Source organism: Herpailurus yagouaroundi, unplaced genomic scaffold (assembly GCF_014898765.1).
Source record: "Herpailurus yagouaroundi ecotype Mexico unplaced genomic scaffold, PumYag 142, whole genome shotgun sequence".
NCBI lineage: Eukaryota > Metazoa > Chordata > Mammalia > Carnivora > Felidae > Herpailurus > Herpailurus yagouaroundi.
Genome location: NW_024412397.1, coordinates 48,626,178 through 48,639,243, shown reverse-complemented (window position 1 = coordinate 48,639,243; position 13,066 = coordinate 48,626,178). Strand labels below are relative to the sequence as shown.

The 13,066-nt window shown below is 42.3% G+C and overlaps 1 protein-coding gene across 4 annotated transcripts in view; it reads left to right on the top strand.

Annotated features, from left to right (window-relative positions):
- LAMA3 (laminin subunit alpha 3) overlaps nucleotides 1-13,066 on the top strand; it is a 279,417-nt gene that overhangs the window by 26,632 nt on the left and 239,719 nt on the right. For 3 of the 4 annotated variants that reach the window (XM_040479218.1, XM_040479217.1, XM_040479220.1), the window contains exon 2: nucleotides 8,914-9,066. The exons of the other annotated variant lie outside the window; for it this stretch is intronic. In XM_040479218.1, the coding sequence (XP_040335152.1) occupies nucleotides 8,914-9,066 (153 nt within the window). The remainder of the gene's footprint in view (nucleotides 1-8,913; nucleotides 9,067-13,066) is intronic. 4 annotated transcript variants of the gene reach the window in all.

Below are 13,066 nucleotides of genomic sequence, written 5' to 3'. Positions count from 1 at the left end.
ATCTGATCCAATGTATCATTCAGGGCCCTTGTTTCTTTATTGACCGTGTGTCTAGATGATCTATCCATTGTTGTAAGTGGGGCATTAAAGTCCCCTGCAATTACCACATTCTTCTCAATAAGGTTGCTTATGTTTATGAGTAATTGTTTTATATATTTGGGCGCTCCGGTATTCCGCGCATAGACATTTATAATTGTTAGCTCTTCCTGATGGATAGACCCTGTCACTATTATATAATGTCCTTCTTCATCTCTTGTTACAGCCTTTAATTTAAAGTCTAGTTTGTCTGATATAAGTATGGCTACTCCAGCTTTCTTTTGGCTTCCAGTAGCATGATAAATAGTTCTCCATCCCCTCACTCTCAATCGAAAGGTGTCCTCAGGTCTAAAATGAGTCTCTTGTAGACAGCAAATAGATGGGTCTTGTTTTTTTATCCATTCTGATACCCTATGTCTTTTGGTTGGCGCATTTAATCCATTTACATTCAGTGTTATTACAGAAAGATACGGGTTTAGAGTCATTGTGATGTCTGTATGTTTTATGCTTGTAGTGATGTCTCTATGTTTTATGCTTGTAGTGATGTAGTACTTTGTCTCACAGGGTCCCCCTTAGGATCTCTTGTAGGGCTGGTTTAGTGGTGACAAATTCCTTCAGTTTTTGTTTGTTTGGGAAGACCTTTATCTCTCCTTCTATTCTAAATGACAGACTTGCTGGATAAAGGATTCTCGGCTGCATATTTTTTCTGTCTAGCACAGTGAAAATCTCGTGCCAATTCTTTCTGGCCTGCCAAGTTTCAAAAGAGAGATCAGTCACGAGTCTTATAGGTCTCCCTTTATATGTGAGGGCACGTTTACCCCTTGCTGCTTTCAGAATTTTCTCTTTATCCTTGTATTTTGCCAGTTTCACTATGATATGTCGTGCAGAAGATCGATTCAAGTTACGTCTGAAGGGAGTTCTCTGTGCCTCTTGGATTTCAACGCCTTCCTTCCCCAGATCCGGGAAGTTCTCAGCTATGATTTCTTCAAGTACACCTTCAGCACCTTTCCCTCTCTCTTCCTCCTCTGGAATACCAATTATGTGTATATTATTTCTCTTTAGTGCATCACTTAGTTCTCTAATTTTCCCCTCATACTCCTGGATTTTTTTATCTCTCTTTTTCTCAGCTTCTTCTTTTTCCATAATTTTATCTTCTAGTTCACCTATTCTCTCCTCTGCCTCTTCAATCCGAGCCGTAGTTGTCTCCATTTTATTTTGCAGTTCATTGATACCATTTTTTTAGGTCCTGCTGGCTGTTCCTTAGTCCCTTGATCTCTGTAGCAAGAGATTCTCTGCTGTCCTTTATACTGTTTTCAAGCCCAGCGATTAATTTTATGACTATTATTCTAAATTCACTTTCTGTTATATTGTTTAAATCATTTTTGATCAGTTCGTTAGCTGTTGTTATTTCCTGGACGTTTTTCTGAGGGGAATTCTTCCGTTTCGTCATTTTGGCTAGTCCCTGGAGTGGTGCGGACTGCGGGGGAACTTCCCATGTGCTGTCTTGAATAACATGCGTTGGTGGGCGGGGCCGCAGTCAGACCTGATGTCTGCCCCAGCCCACCGCTGGGTCCACAGTCAGACTGGTGTGTACCTTCTCTTCCCCTCTCCTAGGGGCAGGATTCACTGTGGGGTGGCATGTCCCGTCTGGGTACTTGCACACTGCCAGGCTTGTGGTGCTGGGGATCTGGCATATTAGCCAGGGTGGATCGGCAAGGTGCACAGGGGTGGGAGGGGCAGGCTCAGCTCGCTTTTCCTTCGGAGATCCGCTTTGGGAGGGGCCCTGCGGCACCGGGAGGAAGTCAGACCTGCCGGAGGGATGGATCTGCAGAAGCACAGTGTTGGGTGTTTGCCCGGTGCAAGCCAGTTCCCTGACAGAAACTGGTTCCTTTTGGGATTTTGGCTGTGGATGGGCGAGGGAGATGGCGCTGGTGAGCGCCTTTGTTCCCTGCCAAGCTGAGCTCTGTCGTCCGGGGCTCAACAACTCTCCCTCCCGTTGTCCTCCAGCCCTCCCGTTCTCTGAGCAGATCTGTTAACTTGTAACCTTCCAGATGTTAAGTCCCGCTTGCTGTCCGAACACACTCCATCTGGCCCCTCTGCTTTTGCCAGCCAGACTCGGGGGCTCTGCTTGGCCGGCTGGCTGCCCCTCTGCCCGGCTCCCACCCGCCAGACCGTGGAGCGTGCACCGCCTCTCCGCCCTTCCTACCCTCTTCTGTCGGCATCTCGTCTGTGCTTGGCTCCAGAGACTCCATTTCTGCTAGTCTTCTGGTGGTTTTCTGGGTTATTTAGGCAGGTGTGGGTGGAATCTAAGTGATCCGCAGGACGCAGTGAGCCCAGCGTCCTCCTACGCTGCCATCTTCCCAGAAGCCCCCTTATCCTCACATTTTGAACAGTATTACCCTGTGGTCTGCCTTGATCACTAATGGTGGTGAGAGTGAACATTTCTTTGAATGCTTATTGATGTATGTGTTTCCTCTCTGTAAAATACCTATTCCTACTTTTGCCCTTCTTTTTAGTGATCTGTTTATACTTTCCTTATTGATTTGCAGAAGTTTGGCATATATTTCTGATGAGAATTCTTTGTTGATTTTATGTTTTTGGTTCAGGTATTGATTCTTGTGTAAGACAGCACCCCAAAACTTAGTGGCTTAAAACGATAATTTTTTTTCTCGTTATTCTATGGGGTGACGGGGCTCAGCTAGATGGTTCTTCTGCTCCGTGTGGTGTCACCTGGAATAGCTCAGGTGTATTCGGTAGCTGCCTAGGCAGGACTGGACAGTCCCAGAAGGCTTTATGAACACGTCAGGTGTCTCTGTGGTCTTCCGTGTGTCCTCTCCATTTGCTTAGTGGGGGCTTTCTCATATCCTGGTGATCTGGGGGTAGTTGGACTTTTTACCTGGAGGTTGGCTTGCAAGAGGAGGAAAGCAGAATCTGCTAGTCCTTTTAAGGCCCTTGCTCAAAAATCCCAGAATGTTGCTTCTGCAAATAATGAAGTCAGTCTGGATTCGAGAGGAGAGAATAATCTCCAGGGAAGATAGCCTCTACCTCTTGATGTGTGAAGTGGCAGACACACATACACACACACACACACACACACACACACACACACACACAGAAGGAATTGATGGCAGCCGTCATGAAAGACTGTCTGCCACTTGTATACTGTGAATGTCTTTCAGTTTGTAACTCTTCTTTCTACTTCTTTAAGGTGAACCAATATTCTTAATTTTAGTACCATAGTCAAGTCCCTCTCTTCTTTTGTAGTCAGTGTTTTTTGAATCTTGTTTAAGAAATCATTCCTTCCTCCAAATTCTAAAAGATATTCTCTGGTAGTTTTCACTAATTGGCTTTAAAGTTTATTTTTGACATGAAGTCCTTAATTCATCTGAAGCTGATTTTCATTTGTGGCTTGTGTAGGAATTTGATTTTATTGTTTTCCATTGGATATGGATTAGCTCACTGATCTGATGTAGTGCCTCTGTATATAAACTAAGGTTTTAAAAATGCACAGTCTGTTTTGGGCTCTTTTCTGTCCTGCAGAACCGTTTCTCTCATCTTGCTCTGTTTTAATTGTAACAGCTTCATAGTAAGCCCTGATACTCGAAGGCCAGGCTTCCTTCTCCCTGCTCTCTTTGTTCAGCAATATCCTGGCTTTTCTTAGTCTTTTACTCTTCCACATAAATTTTAGAATTATCTTACTGTGCTCCAAGAGAATCTCTATTGAGTTTTCATTGGGCTTGTATCAACTTTTAGATCAACTTTGGGGAATTGTAAGTTTTTGATATTACCCTATCCAAGAAAATAGTTGTTTCATTTATTTAGATTTTAGAAATTCTTTTAATAAATTTTGTTTGTTTCTTAAATTCCACATAAGAGTGAAATCATATGCTATTTGTCTTTCTCTGTCTATTTCACTTAGCATAATACCCCGTGGGTCCATCCATTATGTTGCAAATGATGAGATCTCACTTTTTTTTTTTAATGTTCATTTATTTATTTTTGAGACAGAGAGCAAGGGAGGGGCAGAGAGAGAGGGGATGGGGGATAGAGGTTCCCAAGTGGGCTCTGTGCTGACAGCAAAGAGCCTGATGTGGGGCTCAAACTCACAAACCATGAAATCATGACCTGAGCCAAAGTCGGACACTCAACTGACTGAGCCACTCAGGCGCCTCAGAGATCTGATTCTTTTTTATGGCTGAGTAACATTCTGTTGTATATACACACTGCTGTTCTCTATCCATTTGTCTACCAATGGACACTTGAATTGATTCCATATCTAGGCTGTTGTAAATAATGATGTTATAAACTTAGGGATGCATATATCTTCAGATTAGTGTTTTTGTTTTCTTTGGGTAGATACCCAGTAGTGGAATTAGTGAATCATATGGTAATCCTATTTTTATTTTTTTGAGGAACCTCTATACTGTTTTCCAAAGCGACTACACCAATTTGCATTCCTACCAACAGCACACAAGAGTACCTTTTTCTCCACATCCTTGCCAACACTTGAATTTCTTGTCTTTTTGGTTCTAGCCACTCTGACAGGGGTGCTGGTGGTGACATTTCTCTTCAGCCCCCTCCCTTCCCAGTGTAGATAGTGAGACAGTTTTGGGAACCAGTGTGAGTACTCTCCACTTATCCTGCTAGCACCTGTGTATTCCCCAGCAGACCTGCCCCATCCACCACTGCCCCATTTGGCATGTGTCCCTCCAGAGCCGCTTTTGCCCCAGCGCGCCCTGCAAACCACCCCAGGAGGGATCAGCGCCACTCCAAAGTGACTCCTGCTCTGGGAAGAGGGGAAGATAACCACACACACCACTGCATCGGCATCCCCAGCGGCCGTTCCTTATGGCCAGAGGCACAGAGAGTGTCCTGGTGATCGGCGTGGCTACAGCCCCAGCAGGCAGACTGGGGGCAGGCAGCTGGTCTGACCGCCTGCCCTGCCCACCAACAAAAACCTCTCATGGGGCATCATAGGAAGAGTGCCCTGCAGTCCGGTGTGATGGCAGATGGACTGAGGGCAGACATCTGGACTGACCGCTGACCCTGCCCAGCTACCAGCCCGCAGCACCCCCAGCAGGTCCCCCAGCCTCTACGTTGCAGAGGAGGCTCCCAACGTTGACATTGGCCAAGGCCTTTGCAAACAAGCCTGGCCAGACAAGTTCAACATTCATGCCCACTACTTTAGTGAGGACACTGATCTCCTCCGGGACTGTCACTCCATTGTTGTGCAGGGTGAAGGCCTGGCAGACACAGGCAAGCTCCAAGACAGAAGCCACGGTGTGGGCGAGTGCTGGGTGCGGAGCTAGTCATTGGATGAAGTGAGACCCCCCCCCCACCCGACCCCACATGGCCTTAGCTTTCTCAAAAGGACCAAGCACCTTAGCAGCAGCTGAAGAACGCCAGAGGTTTTACTAATGACACATGTAGACATGTAGAGACGAACAGAAGGGTTTGGCTTATTTTTGTCACCTAGGCAAACTTCACTACTAGAAATTCATCTTTCTTATAATTTTTAATTTTTAATTATATTTTATTTTAGAGAGAGAGAGAGCACAAGTGGGGGAGGGGGACAGAGGGAGAGAGAGAATCTTAAGCACCGGAGTGTGGAGCCCAACATGGGGCTTGATCCCATGACCCTGGGGTCATGACCTGAGCCAAAATCAAGAGTTGGATGCTCAAATGACTGAGCCACTCAGGCGCCCCAGAAATCCATCTTTAACTTACGTATCTGTTATATTAGTTAGCTTGCCAAATATCAGTGTTGACACTAACTTGGATAACTGCAGTGTTCTCTTGCTCATGAAATTATAATTTTTTGAATATGTACATTCAAATTATTTGTTGTTCACACACTCAAAATTCATATTTTAGTAATTAGCCCTTGATCAGACAATTAGTAGTGCTAAAGCTCTGGAGCCAGTGTTCCTATCCGTAATATAACAGGTCACAGTTTGATTTGGGGTAGCAGAAGGAGTAGGGTATCAGCAGAAACAATATGATTCTGAATGAGAGAGGCCTTGGAATGGGAACTCTTAGGTTATTGTAAAGGCTATCTTTAAGACCAGTTACAGGAGGGAATATATGTTACAGACTATCCACAATGTCTAATAAACCAGAGTTGTAGCCCCTAGATGGGGAAGAGAGGTACAGGGTGGTGGACCACATATTTCTGGGGCCCTAGGCTTAAGCTTTGCTTCTACCATTTTACCAGTTGTGTGATTCTTGTGGAAATTACTTAATGTAATTCACTGTGTTTCCTCAACTGTAAAATAGAAGTTATAATCTTAGGGTGCAAGTAGGAACTGCACGATGCCTGGTGCATTAAAGGTGCTCTGTAAATGTTCGCTTTAATAGTTAACATAATTATTTGAAAATTGAGAATCACCAAAACAACACAAAAAGCATCCTCTCCATTCCTTACATCTACGTTATGGAGATGGAGATAAATAGAGGTCATAGGCATCCACATCCTTGAAGAGATTTGCTTCTAACTGTATATAAATCTTGTAAACTTTGAGGAATCATAATGTAATTCCCTTATAAATAACTAAATTGGTAAAATTCTCTCTGGGAAAGAATGAGAAAAATAAAGACCATCAAAAGGAAAAATATTGACAGATGTTTAGATGTCTTAGCTTAAATAGTTTTTAATTACAGTTTTTATTATAATAGCAACATTTTGTAGAACCCCCATTTATTTTTAAGAATTGCTGATGGTGGAGCGCCTGGGCTGCTCAGTCCGTTAAGCGCCTTGATTCTTGATTTCGGCTCAGGTCATGATCTCGCAGATTTTGAGTTCAAGTCTCGTGTCAGGTTCTGTGCTGATGGTGCGGAGCCTGTGTGGATTCTCTCTCTCTTAAAATAAAGAAATAAACTTTAAAAAAATCTCTGAAGGGATCTTTCCCGTATTGGGCTTCTGTGATGTGCAGGGCAATGTGCTGGCTGAAGTGTGGTGACAAGGAAGACACACATGGTCTCTGATCACACAAACTGATGGGGCTGCATATCCCAGGGTGCTGCTTCTGAGTTCTACAAGTGTCTTCACATAATATCAAAAGATAAAGTTGTATATAAATATATCACCACATATGGGAGAATCCTCAGTTACCCACTAGATGAAAACATTTGGTAGCACATTTTGTTCCATATCAGGATCAAATTTATCTTTGAACACTTAAAAATGAACTTTAGGGGCTCCTGGGTGGCTCAGTTGGTTAAGTGTCTGACTTTGGCTCAGGTCATGATCTTGTGGTTCACGATTTCGAACCCGCGTTGGGCTCTGTGCTGACAGCTCAGAGCCTGGAGCCTGCTTTGGATTATGTGTCTCCTTCTCTCTCTGCCCCTCCCCTGCTTGCGCCCTGTCTATCTTTCTCAAAAATCAAACAAAAACATTTACAAAAATTAAAAAAGAATGAAATTTAAAGATGCTTGGGGTGCCTGGGTGGCTCAGTCGGTTAAGGGTCCGACCGGCTCAGGTCACGATCTCGCGGTCTGTGAGTTCGAGCCCCGCGTCGGGCTCTGTGCTGACAGCTCAGAGCCTGGAGCCTGTTTCAGATTCTGTGTCTCCCTCTCTCTCTGACCCTCCCCGGTTCATGCTCTGTCTCTCTCGGTCTCAAAAATAAATAAACGTTAAAAAAAAAAATAAAAAAAAAAAAAAGATGCTTGTCAGAGGGCAGAGCTGCCATTTTGTCGCAGAACATTCTGGAAAGGCTGTGGGTGTAAATTTACTTCTTTATCCCCCTCCTGTATGGTGGTTATGCTCTCGGGTAATTTCACTGGGGAGCAAAGCAGTTCAGTGTGTGAAGCCCACCACTGGATAAGCATGATCCTTTGACCCAGTTAAAATGTATTCAGTATATAAGAAAGGGCCATATATTCAGCTTTTCAGGTGGTAATGTCTGTAAAATTCTGCATCACAAACAAAACAAAACAAAACAAAACAAAACAAAACAGAATCAAGAGTTTGCCTCCCCCAAAAGAGTAATTCAGTAAGAAGATGAGATGAAAAAAAATGAAAAAAAAAAAAAAAAAGAAGATGAGATGATATCAGCAGAATCAGAATTCAGTAAAGATGATAATACCAAATAGATATCACTCCAGATAAGAATGGATTCTCATTTATCTATGGAGTTAATTATCAGCTTCTCACTTTGGTATCCACAGACCAGCTTTTATCTTCCCATTTATCTTTCAGGTCTTGTCTTTGATTACTCACGCTGTTGTTAAACTGGACCTGCTGGCCTCTGTGCCTTTGATGGTGCTGGTTCCTCTACCTGGAGCACCTTCCCTGTTTGCCGTTCATTGATACTCACCAAAGTCACGTCTACCCTCACCGGCAACTTAATTCTGCCTCTTCCACCTTGTTTTCTGAGCCCATGGAATATGTATCACCTTTGACCCAGAATTCTATTATACTCTTGCTGTATCCTTGCCTTACAGTTGTTTGTGTACTTATCGCCTCCACTGAGACTGCAAACGGGTTCTCTTTGTATCCTCGTGCCTGACATGGAGATTGCAGAGTAGTACATAAAGAGACATGCAGATAATCTTTGCATCTCAGGTACAACATTCATCTTTAAGACAGTTCGTCTTAAAGTGTTGTCTGGTACAAGAAAAACATAGCTGTAAAAGATGGGAAGATAAGTATAATATATATCCTAGAATCATGATAAACAGAGGTATAAATGGGTGATATGCTTTAAGATTAAAGACGAAAAAGCCTTACTACTGTCTGCAGAATACATGATGACGAATCTCAACAGCTGACATCTCTGAGCCGTATAAAGTGGTCTTTGTTTTAGTTGCCTCTTTACTAAATTGATAAGAAAAAATTATTTGAAAATCAAAAAAAGAGCTTTCCTTTTTTCCCCCCAGGGCCAGTTCTGTGACTATTGCAATTCTGAGGACCCCAGGAAAGCACATCCAGTCACCAATGCAATTGATGGATCTGAGCGCTGGTGGCAAAGCCCTCCTCTCTCCTCAGGCACACAGTACAACAAAGTCAATGTCACCTTGGATCTAGGGCAGGTAAGCTACGCGTCCAGCTGGAATGGGGAAAGTTAGTTTGGATCATTGTTTCTGTGGTTATTTCTGATATAATAGTAGTTGTATTTAAAAAATAAGCATCAGTTTTAAGTCATTAATCATTGTGAAGACTGTTATGTGAATATTTGCATCCCTTAACATCCAGTCTGTCACAGTGCAGACTCCCATACCTGTCTATCAAAAGAGTTAAAAACAGTAAAAAAATAGTTTTATTGGCAAATACATTTATTATTATTACTTTTTTTAATGTTTATTTATTTTTGAGAGAGAGAGACAGAGACAGAGCACAAGCAGGGGAGGGGCAGAGAGAGACTGTTATTACTTTTGATTATGGTACAGTTCTCACAATATAAAATGCACCATCTTAGTCATTTTTTTAATGTTCATTTTCTGAGAGAGAGAGAGAGAGACAGAGACAGAGACAGAGCACGAGCAGGGGAGGGAAAGAGAAAGAGGGAGACACAGAATGCGGAGCAGGCTCCAGGCTCTGAGCTGTCAGCACAGAGCCCAACGTGGGGCTCGAGCTCATGAACTGCGAGATCATGACCTGAGCTGAACTCTGATGTTTAACCAACCGAGCCACCCAGGCACCCCATCTTAGACATTTTTTTAAGTGTACAGTTCAGTTGTGTTAAATTAACATTGCTGTGCAACCAGTCACCAGAATTCTTTTTCATCTTGCAAAACCGGCACTCTGTACCCATAAACAACAACTCCCCATTCTCCTTTTTCCCTAGCGCCTGGCAACTACCATTCTACCTTCTCTCTGTGTGAATTTAGCGACCCTGGGTATCTTATGTAAGTGGAATCCTACAGTATTCGTCCTTTGTGACCAGCTTATTTCACATGGCATAATGTCTCCAAGGTTCCTCTGTACTGTAGCAGGTGTCAGTTTCCTTCTTTTTTTAGGGTTGAATAATATTCTGTTGTATGTGTGCACCACATTTGTTTATTTATTTATTTATTATTATTATTATTTTTATTTATATATGAAATTTATTGTCAAATTGGTTTCCATACAACACCCAGTGCTCATCCCAAAAGGTGCCCTCCTCAATACCCATCACCCACCCTCTCCTCCCTCCCACCCCCCATCAACCCTCAGTTTGCTCTCAGTTCTCAACAGTCTCTTATGCTTTGGCTCTCTCCCACTCTAACCTCTTTTTTTTTTTTTTCCTTCCCCTCCCCCATGGGTTCCTGTTAAGTTTCTCAGGATCCACATAAGAGTGAAACCATATGGTATCTGTCTTTCTCTGTATGGCTTATTTCACTTAGCATCACACTCTCCAGTTCCATCCACGTTGCTACAAAAGGCCATATTTCATTTTTTTCTCATTGCCACGTAGTATTCCATTGTGTATATAAACCACAATTTCTTTATCCATTCATCAGTTGATGGACATTTAGGCTCTTTCCATAATTTGGCTATTGTTGAGAGTGCTGCTATGAACATTGGGGTACAAGTGCCCCTATGCATCAGTACTCCTGTGTCCCTTGGATAAATTCCTAGCAGTGCTATTGCTGGGTCATAGGGTAGGTCTATTTTTAATTTTCTGAGGAACCTCTACACTGCTTTCCAGAGCGGCTGCACCAATTTGCATTCCCACCAACAGTGCAAGAGGGTTCCCGTTTCTCCACATCCTCTCCAGCATCTATAGTCTCCTGATTTGTTCATTTTGGCCACTCTGACTGGCGTGAGGTGATACCTGAGTGTGGTTTTGATTTGTATTTCCCTGATAAGGAGCGACGCTGAACATCTTTTCATGTGCCTGTTGGCCATCCGGATGTCTTCTTTAGAGAAGTGTCTATTCATGTTTTCTGCCCATTTCTTCACTGGGTTATTTGCTTTTCGGGTGTGGAGTTTGGTGAGCTCTTTATAGATTTTGGATACTAGCCCTTTGTCCGATATGTCATTTGCAAATATCTTTTCCCATTCCGTTGGTTGCCTTTTAGTTTTGTTGGTTGTTTCCTTTGCTGTGCAGAAGCTTTTTATCTTCATAAGGTCCCAGTAATTCACTTTTGCTTTTAATTCCCTTGCCTTTGGGGATGTGTCGAGTAAGAGATTGCTACGGCTGAGGTCAGAGAGGTCTTTTCCTGCTTTCTCCTCTAGGGTTTTGATGGTTTCCTGTCTCACATTCAGGTCCTTTATCCATTTTGAGTTTATTTTTGTGAATGGTGTGAGAAAGTGGTCTAGTTTCAACCTTCTGCATGTTGCTGTCCAGTTCTCCCAGCACCATTTGTTAAAGAGACTGTCTTTTTTCCATTGGATATTCTTTCCTGCTTTGTCAAAGATGAGTTGGCCATACGTTTGTGGGTCTAGTTCTGGGGTTTCTATTCTATTCCATTGGTCTATGTGTCTGTTTTTGTGCCAATACCATGCTGTCTTGATGATGACAGCTTTGTAGTAGAGGCTAAAGTCTGGGATTGTGATGCCTCCTGCTTTGGTCTTCTTCTTCAAAATTCCTTTGGCTATTCGGGGCCTTTTGTGGTTCCATATGAATTTTAGGATTGCTTGTTCTAGTTTCGAGAAGAATGCTGGTGGAATTTTGATTGGGATTGCATTGAATGTGTAGATAGCTTTGAGTAGTATTGACATTTTCACAATATTTATTCTTCCAATCCATGAGCAGGGAATGTCTTTCCATTTCTTTAAATCTTCTTCAATTACCTTCATAAGCTTTCTATAGTTTTCAGCATATAGATCCTTTACATCTTTGGTTAGATTTATTCCTAGGTATTTTATGCTTCTTGGTGCAATTGTGAATGGGATCAGTTTCTTTATTTGTCTTTCTGTTGCTTCATTGTTAGTGTATAAGAATGCAACTGATTTCTGTACATTGATTTTGTATCCTGCAACTTTGCTGAATTCATGTATCAATTCTAGCAGACTTTTGGTGGAGTCTATTGGATTTTCCATGTATAATATCATGTCATCTGCAAAAAGAGAAAGCTTGACTTCATCTTTGCCAATTTTGATGCCTTTGATTTCCTTTTGTTGTCTGATTGCTGATGCTAGAACTTCCAGCACTGTGTTAAACAACAGCGGTGAGAGTGGGCATCCCTGTCGTGTTCCTGATCTCAGGGAAAAAGCTCTCAGTTTTTCCCCGTTGAGGATGATGTTAGCTGTGGGCTTTTCATAAATGGCTTTTATGATCTTTAAGTATGTTCCTTCTATCCCGACTTTCTCAAGGGTTTTTATTAAGAAAGGGTGCTGGATTTTGTCAAAGGCCTTTTCTGCATCCATTGACAGGATCATATGGTTTTTCTCTTTTTTTTTGTTAATGTGATGTATCACGTTGATTGATTTGTGAATGTTGAACCAACCCTGCATCCCAGGAATGAATCCCACTTGATCATGGTGAATAATTCTTTTTATATGCCGTTGAATTCGATTTGCTAGTATCTTATTGAGAATTTTTGCATCCATATTCATCAGGGATATTGGCCTGTAGTTCTCTTTTTTTACTGGGTCTCTGTCTGGTTTAGGAATCAACGTAATACTGGCTTCATAGAATGAGTCTGGAAGTTTTCCTTCCCTTTCTATTTCTTGGAATAGCTTGAGAAGGATAGGTATTATCTCTGCTTTAAACGTCTGGTAGAACTCCCCTGGGAAGCCATCTGGTCCTGGACTCTTATTTGTTGGGAGATTTTTGATAACCGATTCAATTTCTTCGCTGGTTATGGGTCTGTTCAAGCTTTCTATTTCCTCCTGATTGAGTTTTGGAAGAGTGTGGGTGTTCAGGAATTTGTCCATTACTTCCAGGTTGTCCAATATGTTGGCATATAATTTTTCATAGTATTCCCTGATAATTGTTTGTATCTCTGAGGGATTGGTTGTCATAATTCCATTTTCATTCATGATTTTATCTATTTGGGTCATCTCCCTTTTCTTTTTGAGAAGCCTGGCTAGAGGTTTGTCAATTTTGTTTATTTTTTCAAAAAACCAACTCTTGGTTTCGTTGATCTGCTCTACAGTTTTTTT